Source organism: Anolis sagrei, chromosome Y (genome assembly GCF_037176765.1).
Source record: "Anolis sagrei isolate rAnoSag1 chromosome Y, rAnoSag1.mat, whole genome shotgun sequence".
Taxonomy (NCBI): Eukaryota; Metazoa; Chordata; class Lepidosauria; order Squamata; family Dactyloidae; genus Anolis; species Anolis sagrei.
In genome coordinates this window covers 67,049,655-67,077,145 of record NC_090035.1, presented here as the reverse complement: position 1 = coordinate 67,077,145, position 27,491 = coordinate 67,049,655, and the positions used below count along the sequence as shown (strand labels likewise).

General features: G+C 40.9%; 1 protein-coding gene across 1 annotated transcript; it reads right to left on the bottom strand.

The window, feature by feature from the left end:
* Positions 1–27,491, bottom strand: LOC132780269 (serine/threonine-protein phosphatase 2A 65 kDa regulatory subunit A alpha isoform). The gene is made up of 15 exons (XM_060783880.2): positions 27,360–27,491; positions 21,768–21,858; positions 21,136–21,236; positions 19,137–19,369; positions 18,865–19,012; positions 18,594–18,749; positions 17,511–17,625; positions 16,611–16,681; positions 16,012–16,146; positions 14,062–14,235; positions 12,465–12,525; positions 8,495–8,649; positions 3,854–3,996; positions 3,595–3,686; positions 1–1,388 (listed from the first exon to the last, which is right to left on the bottom strand). The coding sequence occupies exons 1-15, from the start codon at positions 27,435–27,437 to the stop codon at positions 1,372–1,374; spliced, it is 1,770 nt and encodes a 589-aa protein (XP_060639863.1). The 5' UTR covers positions 27,438–27,491; the 3' UTR covers positions 1–1,371.

Genomic DNA, 27,491 nt, shown 5'->3' with positions numbered 1-27,491 from the left:
TAACGTTCGAGCATTTTATTAATCATAAGAGAGGAAAAAATAAAACAAGTATACACCAAAAAAATTCAACAATTGTAAAGTAACATGCCACTAACAGAGGGAGGGTGTGTGTGTGTTTTGCTGTTAGGGGGTGCGTGGTTAGAACACACACTTGTTTCACCTGTCCAGTGCAAGAACCATAGAGGCAGCAGCAGGAATCTGGGGAGTGGAAGGGTTCAAGAGATAATTGGGGAATGTTGGAGGACAGGGGAGGAAAAAGTTGTCTTTTTTTCAATTTCTCAATGTCACATGATAAAAACTGAGAACCCCAGTTGGCAGAGCTTCCAAGATTCACCAGAGAACGCTACCTGATCATCCCTCCCTTGCATGTCTATTAGTTAGGAATCCTTTCTCATATAGCATCCCCATGGCTTCATATTTAGGAAAGACCAAGCCTGGATAGTTAGAAAACATACTGGTAAGTCCCCGACTCACCTTAGTCCAGAGGTAGTAAATACTAAGGCCTGAGGCAACACAATACTTGTCAGCTTCAAAACCTCTGCCTGCAAATCACAACTCATGAACTCTTTCAATCACAGGTGCCATTTCTAATGCCTACCTCCTACCAGCAAAGAGAAGCTCACAACATTAGACATGCAAGGGATGTTATTTCCCAATTTGATCAGGTAGATTGTAAAAGAAGGTCTGACCAACCCTCTCTACTGCAGGTGGGAAAGCTGATTTATTTCATCACTCCCAGCAAGAGAGGATTTTGGCAAATCAAGGGATCTTTTCTGCCTCCCAGCTCATTTCTAATCTTCATTCTGATCAAACTGGTGTTAAGAATTGAATGGAAAAATTGGGGACTTCTAACTATTTATGATGGGAGAACTAAAGGACCCATCGGGCTGCCAGATGAGCACGAAAAGGGCCAAATTGATACTGCATTCGCAGCTATATACAGCTTTAGGGACATTCTCATGCAAACCCTGGCCAATAAAGTTACAGGTTGGCCTAAGCGGCAGGTTTTGCCTCTTGCAAAGCTCAGATTCATGCCAAGTGGGGCTCGAAGGGGCTGTTCTGCTTCTCTTGCTAAGCTTGCATCAAGACACAGAACGGGGGGACTGCTGTTTGCTGCCTCCTGGTGATGGAACAAAAATTAAACTTTTCTAAGATGGAAAAGGAAGACTCTCACAGCTGCCCAAGAAGGTCTGAAAACACAGAGCTAAGAGAAGGAGAGGGAGATCAGCTACTGGCCAATAGCACTGTCTCCACCACATGGATCGGGGGGGGGGGGGGGATTTGCGGGTGTCATACACATGCTGGGAAAGGGGGACAGGATGGGTCCAATGGCGTCCAAGCTGAAGAGACAACAGAGCCAGGTCCTAACGTTCAAGCCAACGCCAACACTGTATGAATAAAACAGAAAGTGAATAGGTTACAAAACTAAGAAATACTTTTGCATCATCAGTTTTTGCCTCCAATTAAATGGTTCCTCCGCTGCAAGAATGAGTAGTAGAGGACAAGGACTCATGGGCCAAGAGTGACTGCTCTTCTGGCTGAATAGAAAACAAGGAAGCTTTGAGTGCAAAGACAAACAAGGTTGGGAGGGGGCACAGTTTGCTATTGGGTTGTTGATGACTTCAGTATGAATTGATAGCTCACAAATGGGAATGATGCAGGAGAGGCCATTCAGCCCCAATACCTTCATGTCATCGCAAACATGCATGTCTTCAACAAAGGAAAATGGTTACAGAGTCCTAAGTAATTGGGTGATATGCATGTCCTGTGCTACGCTAAGTGCTACGAAGGAGACTTAATAATACCGAGGTCTTTTTAGGCAAACAGAAAAGAAAATGATTACAGGAATGAATTGCAAGGAAAAAGAGTGGGAAAAGTTATCTCCCTTTATACCTGTGTTTCTCAATCTGGGAGTCGGGACCCCTGGGGGAGGGGTCGCCAAAGACTATCAGAAAACGTATTTCTGATGATCTTAGGAACCCCTTTGGCAGAGAAGGCTGAAAATCTCTGTCTGTCCTTCCCTTCCTTTTTAGAAACAGACAGTGAGTCCTCCCACCAAAAGCCTTCATCTGCTATGACTAGCCGGCCTCTTAGCGAAGGGGAGGGGAGAACAGGCATGTTTGGTGCATGGCAATGTGGTGCGCATGTTCAGGCAAGGGAGAGCGTGTGAGGCTGGAGGGAGATTCACACCAGCAAATCCCTTCAAAGCATGGGGGTTCTGTGTGGGAAGTTTGGCCCAATTCTATCATTAGTGGGGTTCGGAATGCTCTTTAATTGTAGGTGAACTATAAATCCCAAATGTCAAGTCTATTTTCACCAAATTTTACCAGTGTTTACATTTGGGCATATTGAGCATTCGTGCCAAGTTTGATCCAGATCCATCATTGTTTGAGTCCACAGTGCGCTCTGGATGTAGGTGAACTAAATCTCCAAAACTCAAGGTCAATGCCCACCAAACCCTTCCAGTATTTTCTGTTGATCATGGGAGTTCTGTGTGCCAAGTTTGGTTCAAATCCATCGTTGGTAAAGTTCAGAATATTCCTTGATTGTAGGCTAACTATACATCTCAGCGACTACAACTCCCAAAGGACAAAATCAATCCCTACAACCCCACTAGTATTCAAATTTGAGCATATTGGGTATTTGTGTCAAATTTGGTCCAGTGAATAGAAAATACATCCTGCATATCAGATATTTACATTACAATTCATAACAGCAGAAAAATTACAGTTATGAATGAAAATAATTTTATGGTTGAGGGTTACCACAATATGAGGAACTGTACTGAGGGGTTGCGGCATTAGGAAGGTTGAGAAACACTGCTTTATACAATATTAAAAACTAGCAGCATCTAATGATGAGTGGATAACATATCTCCTTCTCCTAAAAACAGGTTAAAAAGGGCAGAATTTTCTACCTAGGTATGTGTTGAAAGAGGATTAGACTAATTTATTGTGGTTAAGGCTATCGGTGGTTACTAGTCATGGATCCCATGTTAAGAGAAAGGCAGGATACACATTAAATATTAAATAAATGGAAAAAAAACTGATAAAGTCAAGATGGATATTTATCAGTTCTAGTGCAAATCAGAGCTGTATGATTTGGTAACAAAAGCAGAACATATGTTCTGTTTATGGGCTTTCTCGAGCACTTGGCTAATCATGTTGGGACAGAATGCTATCTATAGACTTTGGTCCGATCCAAAGGGACAAAACAAAGAAACATCCCCGAACACCTGTTCTTTGAATGCAAGTATTTTTGAAGGTTGAGTATCCTGTACAGGTTGCCTTTTATATAAATGCCCTTGGGTCTAGCACCATTAATACGCCAGCACTCCTCTGTGACACTAAATCCATAAACTGAAGCTATTAAAGCAAGAGGTCACTAATCTGCATACACAATGACAGAAAGAGTAGGCATATAGGCTTTTTAGAAACAGCCATTAAAAGGCAAGAACTTGAATGGAAAGCATTTACTCTCATCATCTGCAGTCGGATTCCTGGTTAGAAGTAGGATCTGGAACTGACACACATTTGTTATAAAAGAGGTCAAGGCTACCCGAACGGAGGAAAGGAAAAAGTGTTCCAAACTTACCGGTCAGTGCCTCCTGGGCAAAATATTTGACATCCACATCCGCATCCTGTGTTAGTTTTTCCAGGACTGGCTTCACTTCATTCTGAAGGGTGCTGTGGGTTTAAGAATAGTGTGAGATTATGCCAAGAGAGGAAAGAATCAGTATCCAAGGTCTCATGGGCGTTTTTGCTTCTTTGTCTCCATTTCCACCTCCCAAACTCTTTAAACAAGAGAAATTCAGGAGCTTCACAAAAGAGTTATCCTCGGTGATACCCAGTACCTGTTGTCCAGGATTGGTCCAATTTTCTGAAGGGATTTGGCCACATTGAAGCGGACATTTGCTACTGCGTCACCTGCCATCCGCAAGACGGTAGGAAGCATGTGCTTTGTGGTGATCTCCTGCCCGCACACCTCTGACAGCACCTAAGGGAAGGGATTTATTTATTTATCGTATCAGGAGTGAACCAAGTGCACAGTTGTGATGTATTTGAAAAAAACATACAGTTTAAAAACTTGGCTTTATGTATATTTAAAGGGAATTGGGGACCTGGATCATGGTTCCGTACATATCTAGATCCAAATCTTACATTGTCCTTGACTTTTAGGCTTCCTTCTGGCTCTCTTGCTAGCTTGTACTCAATCTATATATATAATAAAGAAGAGTGTTTGTATGGGAAGGACAGAGGTGCGGAGGGCGGAAGGGGTATGTGCCAGCGTTCTGATTGGCTGCCGCTGTGGTGCTATTTGCATATGGTCTCTGATTGGGCAGCTTCAATAGGAGCCCCTGGTGGAGAAGAGGGCTCATGGCAGAAACGGGGCATGACAGAAGGAAATTTGCATATGGTCTCTGATTGGCCAGCCTCAAATCCAACATTCTGAGATGACAAAGAGAGGAAAGGAAAGGCCAAAGGGGGCTGGGTCAGAACACTCCCAATACAGAACGAAATAGGCACACAGAGCCCCCATCACCCACTCGACATCCTACTGCAGTTTGGAGGAGGATGAACCATGGATGATGGGACTTGCAGTACCACCACTCACATTCTGAGACCGCTGTTAACCTTATCCAATGACTGATCAGGACCAAACTTCGCACATAGACCTCTCATGACCCACTTTACGTCCTGGTGTGGTTTGGCCGGGGATGGACCGTGGATTATGGGACTTGCAGTACAATTGCTCAATTCTTCAGACTACTGCAACCCTCATCCAATTACCAATAAATGCCAAACTTGGCACACTGAGTCTCCATGACGCACTCTACATCCAGGTACAGTTTGAAGGAGGATGCACCATGGACGATGGGACTTGCAATACCTGCACTCCCTTCCTAAGACCATAACTGCCAACAATGATGGATCAGGACCACAATTTACACAGAGAGCCCGCATAACTCACTCTACATCTTGGTGCGGTTTGGAAGAATTTGACAATGGATGATGGGACTTGCAGTCATTTCACTCACTTCCTGAGACCACTGAGACCCTCGCCAATGACTCATCAAGACTAAACTTGGCACATGGAGCTTCAATGACCCACTCTACATCCTGGAGCAGTTTGGAGGACGACAGACCATGGATGATGGGACTTCAAGTACCTCCACTCCCCAAGACTGCTGCAAAACTCATCTAATGACCAATCAAGACCAAAGTTGGCACACAGAGCCCCCATGACCCACTCTACATCCTGCTGCAGTTTTGGAGAAGGGTGGACCATGGATGATGGAACTTCCAGTACCTTCACTCACATTCTGAGACCTCTGAAAACCTCATCCAATGACGGATCAACACCAAACTTGGCACATAGACCTCTCATGACCCACTTTACGTCCTGGTGTTATTTGGAAAACTTTGGAGATGGATGATGGGACTTGCAGTACCTTTGCTCACTTCCTGAGACCACTGAGACCCTCGCCAATGACTAATCAAGACTAAACTTGGCACATGGAGCTCCAATGACCCACTCTACATCCTGCTGCAGTTTGGAGGAGGACAGACCATGGATGATGGGACTTCAAGTACCTCCACTCCCTTCCAAAGATTGCTGCAACCCTCTTCTAATGACCAATCAAGACCACACTTGGCACACAGAGCCCCCATGATCCACTCTACATCCTGCTGCAATTTGAAAGGGGATGGACTTTGGATGATGGGACTTGCAGTACACTTACTGACACCACTGCCACCCTCATCTAATGACTGATAAAGACCAAACTTGGCACACAGAGCCCCCATGACCCACTCTATATCCTGCTGCTGTTTGTAGGAGGATGGGCCATGGATGATGGGACTTCAAGTACCTTCACTCACTTCCTGAAAATAATGCAGCCGTTATCCAAAGACCAATAAAGACCAAACTTGGCATACAGAACCACCATTACCCACTTTCTCTAATAACCCGGGCAACGCCGGGTCCCCAAGCTAGTAGATTAGAATAAAAAACAGAATTCATCTTTGGGTTGCTTTGAGTTTTCCGAGCTGTATGGCTATGTTCTAGAAGCATTCTCTTCTGACGTTTCACCTACATCTATGGCATGCATCCTCAAAGGTTGTATCACAATCTCTGAGGATGCCTGCATAGATGTGGGCAAAACATCAGGAGAGAGTGCTTCTGGAACATGGCCATACAGCCCAAAAAACTCAATGATTCCGGACATGAAAGCCTTCAACAACAGAATTAATCTTCTCAAGGCTAATCTTGGAAAAACTTTACAGAAAAGCAACTAGTGGGCCACATCATAGATTCTACTGCCTTGAACACTGGACATCTAGTCCCAAAACACAAACAACAATTCAACTTCAATTGGAACACCTTGAAAGATGGCCATCTTAATGTCTCCTAAATAACTTATTCTACTGTAGAACAGCCGATATATACATTGAGTGGTGCAGATTGTTGGAATCCAACTCCATACTGCCCAAGTCTCAAGTCCTCAATGAGTAACAGGTTGGTTAGTTTAGAATAGTCTGAGGGAATTCCCTTCCCCCATGTCTCCTGTATGACAGTTGGGAATCTATTTACTTTGTTCTCTCTGTGTTTCTACTCTCATTCTGATTGGTTGCTTAAAAAAAGATATTTTTCTACTGCGGGAGTTTTTGAATCTGACTTCTGCCTTCTTACACTTTAGTATGGAGAGTATGTGCTGTGCACTTTGAGATCTCTCGCTCTCTCTGTGTGTCAGAGAGATGTAGTGATTGGTGTTTTTCCTTTTTTTAAACCTTAGAAGAGATGGGTGTTAGAGTAGGTCAGACCCAGTTCTTGATTATGAAGAAATGCAGTTATTTCTTATTATGGTAAAGAAACCTTTTGTGATTTTTTAAGATTGGACTCTGCATGCTTGCCTCCTAAGCTCTGAATTCTTTACAGCCACATCACGCAGCACTTCACACTCTGCTCACTAAAGAACTGATGCTCAATTTTTGTATCCTGTTTGTTTTTGGATGCTCTGCTTTATTTTAGAGTAGTTTTCCCTAACACATTCAAGTCTAAAAATCAAGATTACAGCCTTGATCCTGCTTGGAAGTGACAGAACATAAAGGTGCAGCCCCAAACTTGTGGGTGAAAAATGACTGGTCTGCTATGGTTCAGAGATCTACTGTTGTAAATGAGTACTGGATACTGTTTTAAAAGATACATCCAAGACTTAAACCTGCATAACATCCCTCATGATCCTATCCAGGGAACTTCAGCTAAGGATCAAGGAAGGATTAACGCTGCATTCTGAACAAGATTCTACTGACAGGTGAGGAATGCAGAAAAATATTAGAGGAGGTTGTACGTGCTTTTTCAATTGTTCGTATTCCTTCTCTTCATTGCTGTCTTTGATTTCTAGTCCTAAATTTGTCTCCTGACACAAAATAATTTCCAATGCATAGAATTTGTATTTTAAGAAAAATATATTTAAACTTCACAAGTCTACAAAAGTGCAGTTAAAAATGCAGTTGAGTTATGGTAATTTTGAATGCCAGATCCATTTGATTGCTTGTGTATAAGCCAATTCCATGTATAGTTCGAGGGCAAGTTTGGGGGAACAAAATTATAGATTTCAATTTGACTTGTGGCTAAATCGAGGGTCATTCCATGGAGAGGGGAAAGCGGCCAGGACACCTCAAGAGACCAGACACCCCTACAAGCCTCTGCTCATTCCATGCCCAGGGATTCAAAAAGACCAGATGCAGATGAGGGGAGAGCAGAAGGCATAGATGCTTTTTAAGGTTCTCTTGAGTCAGACAAAGCTCTTGCCTTTTGCCACTCTATTCAGAGAAGGTGGTGGTTCCTTTTATGAGAAAAATACAGCACTCACATTGACCCATGGAGAAGTCAACCCAGATTTTTTGGAATGGTGTCTTTGCTAAAATTCCTCAACATACCCAAGTATATAGAATAATCTTCCTTATTAGATACTGGATAACAATGTGTTGTCAAAGGCTTTCGTGACCAGAATCACTGGGTTGCTGTGAGTTTTCCCTGGCTGTATGGCCATGTTCCAGAAGCATTCTCTCCTGACACTTTGCCCACATCTATGGCAGGCATCCTCAGAGGTTGAGGGGTCTTAATCTTTGAGGATGCCTGTCATAGATGTCGGCAAAACGTCAGGAGAGAATGCTTCTGGCGCATGGCCATACAGCCTGGAAAACCCACAGCAACCTACTGGATAACTAATTATATCTTCAGGAAATTGGAAATGCATTTCATACATAATTTTCTAAACCTAAGAAATATGCTTCTATGAATACTTTGAGTTGAAACTAAAAATATACTTATGCGGCCTGTTTTTAAAATTTGTTCCAACAGCAAGAGGTAGTCTTTTCTTAGTAGAAACCTGGCAATTACTGTATAAATAATCAAGAATATCCCCTGGCCCTCTTGCTCAACATTTACTCCAGATGTTTCTTCTATTCCAAACCCTGACCCAACTTACGTTGATACAGAAGAGCGTGGTCATGCGGTGTAAGTAGTTGGGGTCATTAGACATAGCCAGGACCTTTGGGATGATTGTGGCATGGGCCCAGTCTTTGCCAAACTTCTCCACTAGCTTCTTGAGGTTGCTAGTAGCTGCCTCTCGGATGGCATAGACTAGGGAGCAGGAGAAGAGCGACATGAGCCAAGGATGTGGGTTAAGATAAGGAGTAGTTGAATCCATTCTTTGTTTCACAGGGAATATCTCAAGGGGACGTTCCAGCATTTTTGCCAGAACAAAGAGGGCTTGTTCTTGTTGTTTATCAAAACAGCAGTTGCTTTATATTTAAAGTAAAGCTAAGTAGCAGATGGGGTCTGAGAGTATCAAAGAAAAATCCTGCAATCCTGCTATACGTGCTATGAGAAATCCACCTTAAAACACGGAAGAAAATCTATCCCATACACAGGGAAGAACCTCCCATTTTATGTAAAACTTGCATGAATGAGGGTACAATAAAGTCATTTATATCAGAGAGAAATGTGTTATTTATTTAAAACATTTATATTCCACCCTTCTCACCCCAAAGGGGACTCGACGGAGCACAGCATATATATGGCAAACATTCAATGCCGGGACACAAATTCTTATTTACATATATAAACATTAAAAACAATTATCAAAATATTAAAATACACCATTTAAAACCATCCTAGTCATCCACGTCAAATCTAATTGGACTGGTAATCTTTCTTATTGCTGCTTTATTGCCCTGTCCTGAAAGCTTGGTCCCACAGCCAAGTTTTTACCATCCTTCTAAAGGACAGGAGAGAGGGGGCTGACCTGATCTCACCAGGGAGTTCCATAGCCGGGGAGTAATCACCGAGAAGGCCTTGTCTCTCGTCCCCACCAATCGTGCCTGTGACAATGGCGGGATGGAAAATAGGGCCTCCCCAGAGGATCTCAATCTCCGCAATGGTTCATAGGGAGAGATGAGTTCGGACAGGTAATTTGGGCTGGGGCCATTTAGGGCTTTATAGGCCAAAGCCAGCACTTTGAATTGGGCCTGTAGCAAACTGGCAGCCAGTGGAGCTGGCATAACATGGGAGTTGTATGCTCCCTGTATGCCACCCCAGTTATTAATCTGGCTGCCTCTCGTTGGACTATTTGAAGCTTCCGAGCAGTCTTCAAAGGCAATCCCTCATAAAGTGCATTGCAGTAGTCTATCCTAGATGTAACGAGAGTATGGACCACCGTGGCCAAGTCTGACCTCCCAAGGTACGGGTGCAGCTGGCGCACAAGTTTTAATTGTGTGAAAGCTCCCCTGGCCACCGCTGCGACTTACAATACACAAGTTTCACACATAGTCTGAACTTCTATGAACTACGTCACCATTGGCTACAATTATCACTATAGCTCTTCTCTTTTCAATAGCAAAAATCGTACATGATTAAACTGAGGCCGTGGGGAAAACTGAATCGGGCACAAGTTATATGTGGACTGCCTTGGGGTTGTATCCATTTACTTTATACAAGTCACCTGCACCCCTTCACAATAATAATTAAAGAAGATGGCAATTAAATAGATGTATATTCTAAGGCACCTTCCACACAGCTGAATAAAATCCCACATTATCTGCTTTGAACTGAAATATATGGCAGTGTGGACACAGATCACCCAGTTGAAACCAGCTATTGTGGGATTTTCTGCCTTGATAGTCTGGGTTATATGACTGTGGAAGGGCCCTAAGTACAGACACCGATATGATCCCACAGGCAATTTGCAAAAGATTTAACAAAGCACTTAATAGTGGTTTGCAACTCTGCCAGGAGAATGGGGAGCATGGTCTATGGTAGTTTGAGAGTGTAAGAAAAATATATTTCTTCAATTTTATAAAGCAAGAGATTCACAAATTAAAACCCCTACTGATCAATAATGGCAAATCTTACTCGATAAATAGCATATTTCCATTCTTAAATCATTATTATAGTGAGTGACTGCAGGAGGAAAGCATAAAATAAAAAAGAAAGGCTTAAAATAAGGGGTAATATTAAGTTGCACCCCTTATTTTATACCAGGTTGCAAATATTTAAGGTTTTGGTTATAATTTAAGAATTCTATAAATTCTATAAAATACTAAAATTACAAATATTCCTTGAATACCAATGTAGAAAAAGCCATGGAAACAAACTAAATTACTTTTTCACCATTATCCTGGCATTAGACTTTAATTTAATTGCTTCTGTGGCTGAAAAAGGTCTCTTCCCCTCTCCCCATTAAATGGCAAAAAGCAAACCAACATCTCTATTTCTCCATTAAAAGCTGCATTAGTCACTACCCTGCTGTAAGTGGAAAAAGAACACAATGGATCCCATTAGTTTCAAAGTGCACTTTCAATATTGTGGATTACTTGTTCAGTTCTAGAGCATTTGCCATTTTAGAGACGTGGACTAAAATCTAAAGAACTACTTCAGCATGTGCTCTCCAACTTCTTACTCACAGGAAGTGCACTGAACTAGTAAAATGAAGCCTTCAATTAACCTAAAGAAGGGATGCTTCAGGTCCTACACAATTTATTATCATCATCATAATTCATTTTATTATTTACAGTGTTCATATGCTACTCAACGACAAAGTTATCTGGTAGATAACACAGGTATATGCAACAATAAAAATGCACTAATAGACAAACAGACTGCAGACCTATAACACTGGCTAACAAACATTATGGTGCCTCAAATATTAGCCCTGCTTCTGGATATATTTGTCCTGCTGATTTCAAAAATGGCAAGAGTTTCCCCTATCAGCTCTAATTTTTGAGATACAGAACACATGGCATCTACCAGACGCCATCTGCTCGCAAATGATAACTGTATCTAAAAAACAAGATACCAAGATTTTTTGGTGTGGTTTGGCTGTGTAAACAAAGAGACCTGGAAAAATAAAATTAAAATGTTTACCTCCTACACAAAATCAGAAAGTGAGAGCACATTTCTCTAAAAAAAGGAATGCCACAAAAAGGGGTCCCACTTCTGAAAAACAATCCTTGTCCTGTATAAGCACCCAGAGAAACCCCTCTGAATATGATTTCAGGATCTTTATATGCCAAAGTAACTTGTTTAAAACTTGGAAGATAAACCTTTTGAATCTGGGCTGGAGGTGAACAACAAAGCCAGTGCTTACGATAATCACAATTCAACCTAACATCACTAATTTATTATTTCACAGTACATTTCTGAATTGTAATCTCCCAATTAATTTACAAGGGCAACATCAAAACAACACACTACAATAATCCCAGGGCCCTTCCCCAACCATATAACACAGAATAGTAAGGCAGATTTTTTTTTTCTGTGTCAGGAGTAACTTGAGAAACTGCAAGTCACTTCTGGTGTGAGAGAATTGGCTGTCTGCAAGGATGTTGCATCTGGGGACGTCCAGATGTTCTGATGTTTTACCATTCTTGTGGGAGGCTTTTCTCATGTCCCCACATGGGGAGCTGGAGTTGACAGAGGGAGCTCATCAGTGATCTTCTCGGATTCAAATCTCTGACCTGTTGGCCTTCAGTCCTGCTGGCATAAGGGTTTAAACCCATTGTACCACCGAGGGTTCCATCAAGGCAGATAATCCACAATATCTGCTTTGAACTGGATTATCTGAGTCCATACTACCATACAATCTAGTTCAATGTGGATTTCATACAGCTATGTGGAAGGAGCCCCAGGAATCCAAGTTGAAGTTAATTACACCTTGGAAAACTGAAGCAGGATCCTATCTGTACACGTATGGAGGCAGCCAGCAAATCAGCTGAAACTTTAGTGATAGCTTCTCTAAGTTGATAACTTGCTGATTGACCAAGTCTGATACAACGCTCCTGATGAGAAAAGCATATTCTATATTTCAACAGCTTGTAGCATAGGGCAACACTGCTAAAGGAGGAGGGGAAAAGCAAGAGAGAATGTAGGAACGTCTTGGTTACAGTGTCAGGTCTTACCATGATCCACAAGCCACGCCATGCAAAGAGAGTTCAGCTTCTCATCAAAGAATTCCACACCCTAAAAATGGAAAATTGGTGGTGAGTTCAAATTAACTTGCAAGCTTGTTAAATTACAGGATTTTTAAAACCAAAGCCATAATTTTAGGAGATGTGATGGTGTTACACCAATCAGTAAACTATTTTTTAGGGTCATGTGTAAAAGCAATAGTGAATTTAAACCACTGAATGCCCAAGAAATTTTGGAGATGAACAAGTAGAAAACATATTATAATAATTATATGAAATTGTTGAAATTAGAATAAGCAGAAGCAATTTAAGGACAGAGCTGTATTTTTATAACACCATGTGAAGGAACGGCGCTCCATGCAGTCATGCTGACCACATGACCTTGGAGGTGTCTACAGAAAACGCTGGCTCTTCAGCTTATTTTATTTATTTATTTATTTGGGGCTTTTACATCCCATCCTTTCTCAACCTCTGTAGAGACTCAGGACGGCTAACAAAGTGGCACCTCATGGTACCCACATCAAAACATAAATATACAGAAATGGAGATGAGCAGCACACCCGAGTCGGACACGACTGGACTTAATGTCAGGGGAAAACCATTACCATTTTTTAACTATGTGAAGGAAAGGAAGGGTGGAGGTTAATATAGATTTGGGAATAGATCATTTTTTTTTATTTTTCGTGTCAGGAGTGACTTGAGAAACTGCAAGTCGCTTCTGGTGTGAGAGAATTGGCTGTCTGCAAGGGCATTACCCAGGGGATACCCGGATGTTTTAATGTTTTACCATCCTTGTGGGAGGCTTCTCTCATGTTCCCACATGGGGAGCTGGAGCAGACAGAGGGAGCTCATCCGAGCTCTCCCTGGATTGGAACCTCCGACCTGTCAGTTTTTAGTCCTACCGGCAAAAGGGTTTAAACCAGGGGTCCTCAAACTATGGCCCGGGGGCCGGATACGGCCCTCCAAGGTCATTTACCCGGCCCTCGCTGAAAGTCTGAAAGTACACAACAACAACAACAATAATCCTATCTCAGCCAAAAGCAGGCCCACACTTCCCATTGAAATACTAATAAGTTTATATTTCTTAAAATTGTTCTTCATTTTAATTATTGTATTGCTTTTCACTGTTTTTTGAACTACAAATAAGATATGTGCAGTGTGCATAGCAATTCATTCATAATTTTTTCAAATTATAATCCGGTCCTCCAACATTTGGAGGGACTGTGACCTGGCCCTCTGTTTAAAAATTTTGAGGAACCCTGGTTTAAACCATTGCACCACCAGGCACATAGATGATGTGACATAAGTGTTGTATTATGTCTTTAATGTTTCAAAACAAATATTAAAAAATCAATTATAAAAGGACAAGAAAAACCCCACTCTCAATCGGTAGGCCAAACAAAAAGGATGTGGAAAGGGAACAGACTTTGGTTGAATTGTCAATACTTCCAGTTTCATTGGCAATAATCTTCAGACTGTTTGAGGGGGAACAAACAGGTCAGCTGACACAAGAATCTTAAGGTCATTATTTTCCTCCAGACACACAAGTACTTTTCATTCATTTCTAAAGAGCTCATGCAGCACTTACCAGTTGCCCAGCCAACAAGGGCATGTACTCAATGATGGCCAATCGCACACGCCACTTGGCGTCCTCTGCCAATTCCACAATGGCTGGGAGCAGGGACTGAGACAACTGCCGGATACCAATCACCTCATTCACACAGTCCAGGTTGGAGATGATGTTGAGTCGGACTTCAGGACACTATAGAAAGAGAAATGGGTTACATCACACAAGGGAGATCTTATCTTTACTCCCAGTGGCAGTTTCTAACACCTGCTCCCTCTTTTTGAGCTTCCTTAGTTGGAAGGCTAATAGAGAACCGCTGTGCCTCCTTCCACCTTATGTGAATTGGACTTGCAACCTGTTGATGTGTGAGATGCATTCTTGAAAGATATAGGTCTTTCATTCAGAAATAGGAAGGAGTAACTAACAATCACCCTCTAACAGGCATGGGTAAACTTTGGCCCTCAGGGTGTTTGGGACTTCCACAATTCCTACCAACTGTTAGGAATTGTAGGAGTTGAAAGTCCAAAACACCTGGGGGGGGGGGCAACTTCTAAAAAACCAAGTTTCTACTACCTACCAAATACTTGGTCATCTAGTTCAGTACTGTGAGTTTTCCTAAGGCCCCTTTCCACCCTGCTTCGAAAGCATTTAAGTGCAGGATTGAACTTGGGATCTTATACAAAACATGTGCTCTGCCACTCACCAATGAAGCCCCTCTAGAGAAACTACTCTATTTTATTATTTGTTTTATTTTTGACATTTATATGCCGCCCTTCTCACCCTGAAGGGGACTCAGAGCAGCTTACAAGTAAAAAGTAAATACAATATATTATATTATTACCATAGCACAATATTAATATTATATATTACATTGTACTATAACATTATACTGTAATATTATTAGTAATATTACATTTAATATAAAATATATAATTATAATACCATATTATTAGTAGTATTATATTGTATTACATTATAATATTATCAAGGACAACTATGGATCTGTCCTCACAAAGAAAATTACACGCTTCAAATTTAAAGACATAGCCATTAAGTTTGAACTATCAGTACGTGAAGAAATCTTGTAATATCTTAGAGAATGAGAAAAGAAACACAGTACAAAGCATTTTACAACAAATAAAGGCAAAATTCAATGTCTCACATACATATAAACTAAGTCACAGATATAAACAAAGCATATAACTGAGCATTAAAATCAGTAAGATAATTAAATATAAGATAGAGCAATAATTTGACATGAAGACATAAACATTAAAACCACCTAATAAAAACACTAAAATCACATTATCCAAACTCGTAGACCGGGGCCATTCCAAATGTCGATTGCACATATTCCATATTTAACCTATCATAGAATACCTTATGTACTAGTGTGCGAGTCTAGATATTATAGTCAGAAAATCAAACCAAAAAACCTGGGTTGATTTATTCAGATTGATTTGAGTAGCGTACCATCTTTTAAAAAACAACAACAAGCATCACTTTCTCTGAGTAGAGTGGCAAACATTTCAGGAGAGCCCAAAAGAATATCTCCATCGTGGTGCTGCTTTTGGTCTTTATGAATGTTTGGATGGGGAAATGGCATGAGTCATATTAAAATCTGTAATTTTGATCTCAAAATCTGCCATCAACTTATATATCAGTCTATACAGTAATCTTATGAAAGCTTATGCTCTAAGGTGCTACAAGGTTTCTTTGAATATTTCAAATTTAGTTTATATTTTCCTGTATGTTTCTATAGCTACTTCTATGCTTTGGTTAATTCTATGAGACTGTTTCCTTAGCATCATACAAAGTGGTTCATGGCAAGGAAGCTAATCAGACATGTAGTAATGCACATAAGACAGGAGAGCAGGCAAATGTTCCCTTGTGTGAGCCCTGGGAACTAGAGAAAGATGTTTTGAGTACTCCAGAAAGAATGGGAAGTATAGGCCAGGGGGAAGCACTCACCTCATCTTTGAGCTGAGCCAGGAAGAGAGGCAGGAGGTGTTCAATTGTGTTGTCCTTGCCCAAAATGGGAGAGAGCCCCATGATCACAGAGGCCAAGGCGGATTTGACATGTTGGTTTGCATCTGATACTAGTTCCTAGAAGGAAAAGGGGAGAATTTTTAGACAACACATGCGGGAGAGAAACATTTAGGTAGCACTTCCTGTTCTTGCCCCCTGCTGAAGAGGCCACCTTTATTCTGCGTATGTGATAGCCAACTAATGAAGATATATATATTCAATGTTCTGGTGCCACACCACAAATACCTACTCTCATTTCTTAAAACTTCCCAGATACATGCATGCAGCGAAACAGCCAATATGAATGCACATCTTGGGAACTACCAAGGCTTTGATCAAAATCAGAAGTAAGGAATTGCCCTGGCCATGCATAATAAACAACTGCTTGCTGTTCTTTCTTTATAGAGTCCTCCTGCTTTCTTTCCTTCTTCAGCCTGCAACTCTTATTGAAAGTCTATTCCTGACCTGATTAACTGAAGAGCAAAAGTAATGGTTAAAAAAATTCTAGCTCGAAGCTCAGCAGAAGATGTCCTGACACATACCTTGATGCAGGGCAAGATCTGGGTCATGATGACATTTTCACGACAATCGGGAGAGAGGTTCTCACAGAACTCTAAGAAATGGAAAAAAATGGTTACCATAGTAATAAGATACAAGGATGAGGCTGTTGTTTACCTGGATAACAAAGATCAGAGAAATATTATATTTCTATTCCCTGGTGCCCTAACTTTTTATGCTAACTCCCAGGTTTTTTGTGGCAAAATTAGGTGATTTGGCTTATATTCATGTCGGCTTATACTCACGTGTATACGCAAAGCAAAATAATGGCAGTTATAAAAGACTATCTTTCCTAATCTCTCTCATGATCATCAAGGTTGATACAATCTTATCTTAAATTACAATTTTATATAAATATTCAAAAACATCTAATCTACTGATGCCTCAATTAATGTAATGTTATTGTCATCTATTTTTATTTTGAATTCTACCAGTAGCTCCTTCATTTCCCGCCCTCAGCTTATACTAGAGCCAATAGTTTTCTCAATTTTTTTGTGGTAAAATTAAGTGCCTCGGCTTATTCGGGTCAGCTTATACTCAAGTATATATGGCATTTATTTTTGCCAGTGTGCATTACATTTGGCAGCAAACTTTTTTGGTTTCAGGGTTTTGAAAGCAAAGGTGTGCATTAGATTTGATGGTGCATTAAACTCGAGTAAATACAGGTAATTTGTACTAAATCTACCCCCAGTTGGAAAAATTTCAAATCATGGAGATCAGAGGTAGGCTCGCTATAGCACCAGTTATCCTTTCTGACTCCTATCACTTTCAAGGGCCATCACTATACCAACTTTATTCTGCTTCTCTTATACTGATTCCATTGCTGTTCAAGGTCTTCCACACATTATTCCAAAAACACTACAGGTCAAGTAAGTACAACTGACCTTTGACTTTGTGGGAGGCAGCAGCCCTCACTTCAGCTTCACAGTCTTTCATGAGGTTCTGGAAGGCCGGCACCAAGTCAGTCTTAGTGATTTCTGGTCCAACAGCTTTCTGGAGCTGTAAGGAATGAAATCATACCCAACTTCACCACATAGAAGCTTCCAATAGGGTTGCCAGAACTCTGATAGAAGCAATTATAACATTCACCAGAGAAAGTGGTGGTTATGAGGAGCAGGCTTTGAATAATGTGCTGGGCTTTGATTTATTTTTTAATGGCTTATGTTTTAAATATTTTAATTTTTTGATGGTTTAACTGTTTTTCAACTTTCATGTGGTGGGAAGTTTTAATTATACTTCCTTTATAAGTGCTGTAAGTCTCGCTGAGTCCCTAACAGGGAAAAAGGCAGGAAAGTAATAACAAACAAGAGCAACAATCAACAATACATGTGTCTAATACAAAGTCCGTAGGCCAAATCTAGCCCTTGATGCCATTTTATGAGGCCCTTCAGATGCTGGACTACAACTCTTGTATTCCTCATCATTAAATATAATGGCTAGAAACTATGGGAGTTGTGGCACAGTAACATCTGGAAGACTGCAGTTGGTTCTGTTTTGATGGGGAGACCGGGGTTCCAAAAGGCTCATGGATATGATGTCTGGTGTTAAAATGTCCTTTCATCTTTCCCTGACCTCAGAACCACAAGTACTGTTGGGTTGTAGTTCTCATCATCCCCAGTCCACATGGCGGATAATCAAAAGTGATGTCCTTCAATAACATCTGGGGACCCACACTGGGTAAAAACTAAAGAGAACTGACCAATATAGTTGGCCCTCTGAACCCACAGATACTCTGTTCATGGATTCAACAGCCCTTTGCTGTGGCCCTCAATGAAAATGAGTCCGAAACCCTTCATGGACAACTACGAGGAGGTATAATCAGGAAAAAAAAGAGAGTACTGAGTGGAGTTTGTATACTTTGAAATTATTATGTGTATCAACAAGAACAGAAGAGGGTATAAAAAGTGTGTCACCCGAATCTCTCCACCACAATATATTGCTGACTTGCAGAAGGGATTCATACTAACCTCTGTGAACTTATCAGCCACCATGTAACGAACCCGCCAAGATTTGTCTTCTGCCGCTTGCCGTAGTGTTGGCATGACCAAGGACTCCAGGTCCTCTTGGGGTAGGAGCTGAGCAATATTAACACAGGCTTCCACAGCCAATAAACGCACAGAGTCCTATATGAGAGATACAAAATGGGTTAAAGTAAAGTTTCTTTTCAGAGTACTATGCATATCTCTGCCACAACTCACTCCCATTCTCTTCCAGAACTTGACATGCCAGCATACCAACCTGCTCATCAGAGGCCAAGTTAGAGAACATGGGGATGATCTCACTCTTGACATGTTCCAACTCCAAGACTTTGGCAAATTCGCCCAGCTTGGAGGCTGCTGCCCGTCTCACCATTGGAGTATCATCTGAACACAGGTTCCGGAAATACCTGCAGAAGAGGAAGGAGCAGCAATAGTTGCCATTTACGATTTATGGGGCCACACAATCACTCTCTCTTACTCTGTGTCATTCACAACTCAGCAGATATAACCCAACCATTTTTGCACACTTACTGTCGGAGTTCCGCTTTCACCGAACTGGAGACTCGTGGATAACAGACGCTGAAGAGGCCACAAGCAGAGGTGCGAGAGGTGAACCAGTCACCTCCTGCCAGGCGCTTTACCAGGGGTACAAAATGGGCCTCAAGGTCAGAGGGAGAGTGCTCATGGGAGATGGCTCGCAGGGACTCCACTGCCTTGTCTCGCACCACCGTCTCTTCAACTGTCGCCAGGCTCTCAAGTGGGGGCTGCAATAAGATCGGAGGACGCATTATAGACAGGATGCATTTCTGCAGGTTATAATTTATCACTATCCATAAGAAATAGTAATAAAACAAAAATATACTATAGTTTTTTTAAAAAAGGAAAAGAAATCAAGAAAATAAATTGACATTTTGATAGGACAAACAATCTATTCAAAGCAGCCAGGAAGAAAGAGATTTTCAGCCACTGTTTAAAATTGTTGTTATGCTTTTGGAGCATATGAGATTAACAAAACTTTCCATTTCTAGTAAGATAAGTGGAGACTCAACATGCAGGAAACAGAATATGGGTTACCTGCGTAAGAATTCCAATTCTTAGCCACATATTAGAAACACACCCTATATTCCTTCATGCAAATAAATTGCAGATAAATATTTTGCCAGACATTTTCATGTGATGTACAATAGAGCTTTGATGTGTATGTATGTGTGTGTGTGTGTGTGTGTGTAAATTACAGTTTCCAGAACTGAAATAAGCATTTTCTTTCCCACTTAGCAATCTTCTTTAGAAAACCAAGCTGACCCTAGAAAATGATTTATCTAAGAAAATGTTTGTCATCTGTGAGGGCTTAACACTATAATCCCCTCAAAATTATCAATTGTCAATAATAATAATAATAATAGTAATAATTTTCTTTCTTTCTTGCCCGCGTCTCCTGGTGGCTCAAGGCACATTACAGAATAATTAAAACATATAAACATTGTAGAAATATCACAAATTATTTTTTTATATAAAAGATACATATTAAAATATATTTCTATAAAATACATATTAATATATACAAAAGGTAGATTAAGCAATGGGCACATGTTTGAAATTCATGTTTAAAAACTGCCTAGGAAGGCCTACTGGAAGAAATCGGTGGTTTGGTGAGAATGGGGGAGGGGTCTTCTCCGTGATTGCTCCCCATCTCTGGAAATCCCTCCCTAAAGAAGTAAGCATGGCCTCCACCCCCTCTCCTTTAAGAAACTTCTAAAAACACACTTATGCACTTTAGCACATGGAGAGGAAGAGGACTAAGCGACTTTAACTACTTGTAATGCTGGCTAGTCCCACTTGTTTTTATGCCTGCCACTTTACATTTCAAATGAACACGCACATCAGCCATTTTTAATGTAACTGTATTTTAAATTGCTTTTAGGATATTTGTTGTAATGTTTACTTATGTTTTAGTTAGCTGTGTCTTATTGGATTGTTTTCTTTTCTTTTTCATCACAATGCTTGATTCTTTGTTGTTAGCTCACTGTTATTACTGCTGCTTTATTGTGTATTATGTGGCTACTTTTGGACTCTACTAAGCCATTGAATGCTTGCCTTTTTGTGTGTTCAAACTGCCCTTCGGGGAGAAAGGGTGGTCTAGAAATAAAGGATTATTATTATTATTATTTAGATAGATTTTAAATTCAAACAGCTCATTTGGTTGTCAGAGCTCTTCTAGCAGGCCATTCCACATTCGTGGGGCGGCCGAAGCAAAGGTCCTCTGAGTAATGGTCACCAATCAGGTTCTGGCAAGATGGAGTAAACTGTCCATCAAAGGACCTCAGTGTGCAGGGCAGATTGTATGGTAACCTGAACCCAAACCATGTAGGGCTTTAAAGGTCAAAACCAATATCTTGTACTTTGCCCAGAAACTAATTTGCAACCAGTGGAATGAAGGAACAGAAGCACTCTCAAATTCTTAACACTTTTTACTTCCATTTCTTTCATCTGCTGAAAATGTGCCCCCCCCCCCCCCCCCCGGGCAACTTACCAATAGACAGTGGACATATTCAGGGCCCCCAACCAGAGCCGTGAAAGTTCCCAGCTGCTCCGCGAGGGCCAGTAGCACCTCATCTTCATCGTAAATAGTATCTGTAGGAGAAGGAAAAAAACAATGAAAAAAAAAAACAGTTGAAGCAAGCAAAGACAAATAAGCTTGCAATGATTAAAACTATCACAATATAGTGGAAACCCAGGTAGTGAAAACAGGGTGATAATTTGTTTTTAATATTAATTATCATAATTCTTTGCCATATATGATATTGGTTTAGAAACCATATTTAAAGGCAGAGAGGGTGTTATTATTTCGTCAAGTAGAAACTTCAGCATTGAAAACAACCTTCAGCCACAAGCTCCCAGCCTGGATGAAAGCCTTACACTTTTCCTTTGGTCAGGGCTGTACCAATAAGCATAAAAGAAAGAACAACGTAGTAGTCTGCCTGAAGAATTGTGAAATGCCACACAGCATGCATATTGCAACCTACAAAGAGAAACTTCTAAGGAGGCCTTGGAACACAAACTGGGGCATTGTCCAAAGCGGAAATTGAAGCACACAAGTGTTTTGGCTTTCAGAATCGGCTCTGATTGCTTAAGACTGGACACCAATAGAAAGGCTTTCATTACCTGTGAGAAAAGGCAAGAGCTCACTGCGTGTCCTCTCAACGCCCAGGGCCAATGCAATGGTGGAGAGCTTCTTGATGCTGTTCAGACGAAGCTGTAGTCAAAAGAGAGAAATCCAAGGAAGAGATTCAAAATAATGAACCACTCGATGAAATTAACTAACCTTGCACAAACCCAACATCTTGATACTGAGTCTCGAATTGACTTAGCTATTACCCTGCTAATCTGGGAAATCAGCCTTCTGTAACTTGGGCTTCTCACAGATGTCCTGAATTTCTGTTTCTATTATCATCATGCTGTTACTGGCTCATGGAATTGAACTCCAAACACAGAGAGGGGGATACCATGTTGTGAGAGATTTATATCGTGTTCTATTTTCCCATTCAGCCTCACCCCTCAAAGAAAGTCAGAGTACATAGAAATAAATTACACACAAGACAAGGTCCACACAGATAAATTAATCACAAGCACGCCTGGTGGGGACGAGAGACAGGGCCTTCTCAGTGGTGGCCCCTCGGCTGTGGAACGCCCTTCCTTCAGATATCAGATCGGCCCCGTCCTTATTGGCATTTTGGAGGAAAGTGAAGACCTGGCTGTTCGAACAGGCATTCGATTAGGCAGTGTAATTGATTATAGGAACACGGAATAACGGATGATGAGACTGGATTCTGATTCTATTGATGAGACATGAATGATTTGTCATATTGATGTTTAATTGTTGTTTTGCTATTGCTTTTAAATGTTCCAATGATTTTGTAATGTGTGTATTGAAACTGTTGTTGTTCACCCCTTTGAGTCGCCTAAGGGCTGAGAAAAGCAGTATATAAATGAAGTAAATAAATAAATAAATAAATGTTCAAGTATACATCATGGAGTGAAAAGCCAGTAAAAGTTGTTGTCCAAAGGTCTGAAATATACATTATGATATGATCTCAAAGAAACATTTACAAAATGCTGTCTTGTTCGTGCATTTTAAATCTTGTGTGTGATGTTTTATGTGTAACCGTTGTGTAAATGTATGTTGTTACTGTTTCTTTATGCTTATGTATTGTGTATTTTTGTGTGTGGCACCTTGGAGTGCTTTTGTGAACCGCCCTGAGTTCCTTCGGGGAGATGGTGGTGGGATATAAAGCTTTATTATTATATTATTATGACACATAAGAAATTGGCCTTCGACAATACATTGAATACTTTTTTTTAAATTGCCTGGTTTTGAATTCTCTATAAAACAGCCTAGCTGATCAAAGAATGGAAAACAGAAAAGATATGAAGTAAAAGTATTAAAAGTCTTTGAAAGATTCTCACTAGGATTGGATATCATGGTATGTGTGGGCAAGTTCCAGAAGTCAAACAGAGGAGGAAACAAAGTAAGCTTTTCTCACTTTTGAAACACTAAGCCCAATCATAATCAGAGTTTAGAAAACTGGTATTTTTAGATTATCACTATTAGGATCATCTACATGGCCATTTTCCATTCTGACTTACTTTATGCACTGATTCATCTTTCACAAACTGAGAGGGCAAAATGGAATAGTTATCAAGTGACAAACCTTTAGTTGCCAAAGGAAAAGAACAAACAACCAATTATGAGCCATTTAAGCTTTCAGCCCAAATGTTTAAAGTGAAGATTTTAACAACTTCAAATTTCAAACACAGAAGGCTAGAAGGAATAGACCCCTGTCCTGCCTTTGTAACCACTACATAACTGGGTCCCAACACAGTTCAGGCACATAAAATTCCATGTTATGATACTTGGTTGACCTGCTAAACTGGTCTCAGTCCCTCCCTATCCTCAATATATTGTCAATTTGACAGGTTTTGACTGGGAAGGATCAGTGACACACAGCTCTGGATTGTGCTACTTCTGGTAGGATAAAATTATAGTTAACAATACAAACATCTAATACTAGTGCTCTGAGTTTATTATAGCAGAAAGAGATATTCAGGCCAATGAGAAAGCAACAGTATGCCTACGCTGACGTTCAGGGTTCACCAAGCTGATGGCCATGTTTATCATGACAGATGCCAAAGACAGGGCCCGTGTAACGCAGATGTTTGAACAATAGACAAATCCCCATTTGGACAAGGAAACCCTCTGGGTGACCTTGAGCAAGTAACCTTCCCTTAACCTCAAAAAAGCCAAATAACTTGCCAAGTAAACCCCTGATAGGTGCACCTTGGAGTCCCCATAAATCAGAAATGATCTGAAGACAAAAAAAAAACAAAAACAAATAATGGAAAGCAATCTCTCCATAAACATGAGGTGTATATTTATCTATCTTTACAACTGAGAGAGCCCACATGGTATCTACAGCATACAACACTTCCCAGCAGATAGGGCTGGAATAGCAAGTGCAACCAGAAAGAAAAGCTGCACTGGCACTATCAGGATCCCTCAATAAGCATGACCATTTTCCAGTCTGCCTTATTCTGAATTTCCAAGATTGACTACATCAGATTATTATTCATGTCAGGAGCAACTTGAGAAACTGCAAGTCGCTTCTGGTGTGAGAGAATTGGTCGTCTGCAAGGACGTTGCCCAGGGGATGCCCAGATGTTCTGATGCTTTACAATCCTTGTGGGAGGCTTCTCTCATGTCCATACATGGGGAGCTGGTGATGACAGAGAGAGCTCATCCATGCTCTTCCTGGATTCAAACCTCCAAACTTTTGGATTTCTGTCCTGCTGGCACAAGGATTTAACCCACTGCGCCACCGGGGGCTCCATTACATCAGATGACACAAGTGCAGTCAATTGGGTGCATATGCCCCCAAAGCCCTTTTGGTAGCCCTTGGTGCTCCCCAAGCCCTTATACAGCCCAATTTTTTGCTGGACCAAACATCTTCCCAAAAATGTCAACCAAAATTCATCAAAATAATATGATTTTACTTCCAGTTTTGACAGGGTGGTGCAATGCAATCTTCAAAGACGTAGAGGGGGAAAATAAAAACAGAGCTCCTGTTACAGTTGCCTAGCTCTAAACTAAAACAATATGCTTTACATAGGCATGCCCTTAAAGACTGTTTCATTGTATTCTTTCAAGTTTACTGTCAACTTATGTTGTCCCATGAATCTCATAGGGTTTCCTTTGGCAAGAAATAGTTGTCTAGGAAAGTTGTACTACAACAATGTCATGACTCTTACCCTGCTGGAAATCAAGATCATCTTCAGATTCCACTCCCAATTTTGCTATTTTGCTGAAGGCACAAATTCTGTGTGAGAGGCTCAGAAATCTACCATTACATTTTTTTTAAAAAAAAATTAGGATTGCTAAGATAGAACAGGCAACTCTGTCTCATGATCACTGTGTGAGGCATATCAGGCACATATTAATTTCCTAATAAATCTAAAAGAGGCTTTCTGCTCTTTTGCTGTACACAGTTAAATTCCCATTTACAGTCTTAGTAGTGCTTGCTTCAATCTTTCCTGGGCTATTTATGATAACAAGGAATTTTATTATCCTCATTTCATCTATGTGAGATTCTAGAAATTGGGCCACACATTTACAGTGGCTTTATTTTTCCAAAAAAGAATGGTCTATTTCCTTTCAGAAAGCATCCCCAGCAGATCATCTGTGAATTATTATTATGCTATTTTAGATTGTAAGTCGCTCGGAGCACCTTGGTGGAGAGCGACTAATTAAGAAATAAAGTGAAGTGAAGTGTATTAAGCGAAGCAAGAAGGAAAATATTACAAAAATGGTACAGAACTTCTGCACAACTTTCACGCTTCGTACCATGGATAAAAGATAGGTGTTGGCATGGTTGTGAATAAAGAGGGGTGTTTAATCTTATGATATGGGAATGTGATTAAGTGCAAGAATACTGGAAAATGATTAAAGGAGAAATCAATAGAATGCTAAATTTACAAATAATAATGGTTAATAGAAAAGTAGTACATGCACAGATAAAGAATAGACAAAAGGAAAAATTGGTTGACAAATTAATAGCGTGTGCACAAATTGTTTTAGTGAGGGGTTGGAAAGATAAATAACAAATTGCAAATGGAATAGTATAGAAAAAATTGAAAAGGTCACAATAACTAAGAGGATGTTGGAACCAGTTAGGAATTATTTAGAAAATGTGCTTTTTTTTTGGTCCTGTCAGGAGCGACTTGAGAAACTGTAGGTCGCTTCTTGTGTGAGAGAATTAGACATGACTTGAATTGTCATTCAATCTGATGTCCTATACTATATTAACTAATCCTGTTAATTTATTCTGTTTCCATATTTCCTATGCCATTATACATTGTTATCAACCTTACTAAACCACTTATCCTTTAACTAGTTCATGTAGTGGTCTTTCCTCCCCACCCCCTCCAAAATTAGTGTGCTGTTATTGTTGTTGCTAGCTATTATTGTTATGTTGTTTTACGTTGTTTTATGCTGTCTTAATTGTTTTTGCTTTGTTTTTAATTGTATTCTGCCTTGGGCTTTGGCCCCATGTAAGCCGCCCCAAGTCCCTTCGGGGAGATGGAGATGGGGTAGAAAAATAAAGTTCTTCTTCATCATCATCATCTGCAAGGATGTTGTCCAGATGTTGTGATGTTTTAACATCCTTGTGGGATGCTTCTCTCATGTCCCCACATGTGGAGCTGGAGCTGATAGAGGGAGCTCATCAGCGCTCTCCCCTAATTTGAACCTGTGACCTGTTGGTCTTCAGTCCTGCCGGCACAGGGGTTTAACCCACTGCGTCATTGGGGGCTCCTTAGAAAATGTGCTAAGATGTGGAGTAAAAAAAATTAAGACTGAGACTAATATTTCAAATGTAACTTCTGTAGTTTGAGGTATAAATTGCATACACAAGGAGGGGAGGGTGGGAGTGGGAAAAAACAAATAAAACAATTTTTACAAAGGAATTGCAATTTTACAAAGCCTTGAGCTTTCACTGCCAGAAAGGGCTGGTGCCTCCCATGATTCCATAGCATTATGCCATGGCAGCTAAAGTGGGGTGAAACTGCATTAATTCTACAGTGTAGCTGCACCCTGAGAAAGGTATTTCAAAAAAAGGGAGAAGAAATGCCACACACCTCCATCCTGGACATCACCAGGCTACATCCAACATGGCTTCCCTATTGACAGCCTTCCCATACAAGCTGATCTCCTAACTGGCCCACCTCCATTGAAAAATAATAATAATACAGCAATGTCTTTCCCAGGGTGTAATTCTGAATGAACTGGGGCTGGCCTCAAATAGAAAAAGCCTAACCCCCCTCCTCTGGATGGACAGGAAGCTTCTCTGCATTAAATAAATAGGCCAAGCCTCGCCCACTCACTCCCCTCTTGGGTTTGAGCCCCGTATCAGAAATATCACCCGCACGGCCAATCACGTGGCGGTTCTCATCCCGAAGGGAGAGGTCAATGGATTGTACAGACCCTTTCATTAGCCAACACCCTCCTCTTGTCTTTTCTTAAATGAAGACCCTTCCAGCCAATCGGGCTCCGTTTCTGATTGCTCTCATCCGGGTTTCCTTATAAAAGGGAGCTCCTGATTGGTTACCGTGCCGGGGCCTTCGCTTCGCATTCCCGGTTGCCTAAACCAACACTCAGTTCCTTTCCCTCCGTCCTAGCTGCGCTCCCACAAAAACGGGCCTTACCTGGACGTCCTCATTCCGCAGCTCGTCGATCAACACGGCAATAGGGTAAAGCGAATCATCTCCGTCGGCGGCCGCCATCTTAGCTCCCGGCTTCTGTTCTGACGGGGACGCGGGGTTCCCACAGACGCCTTG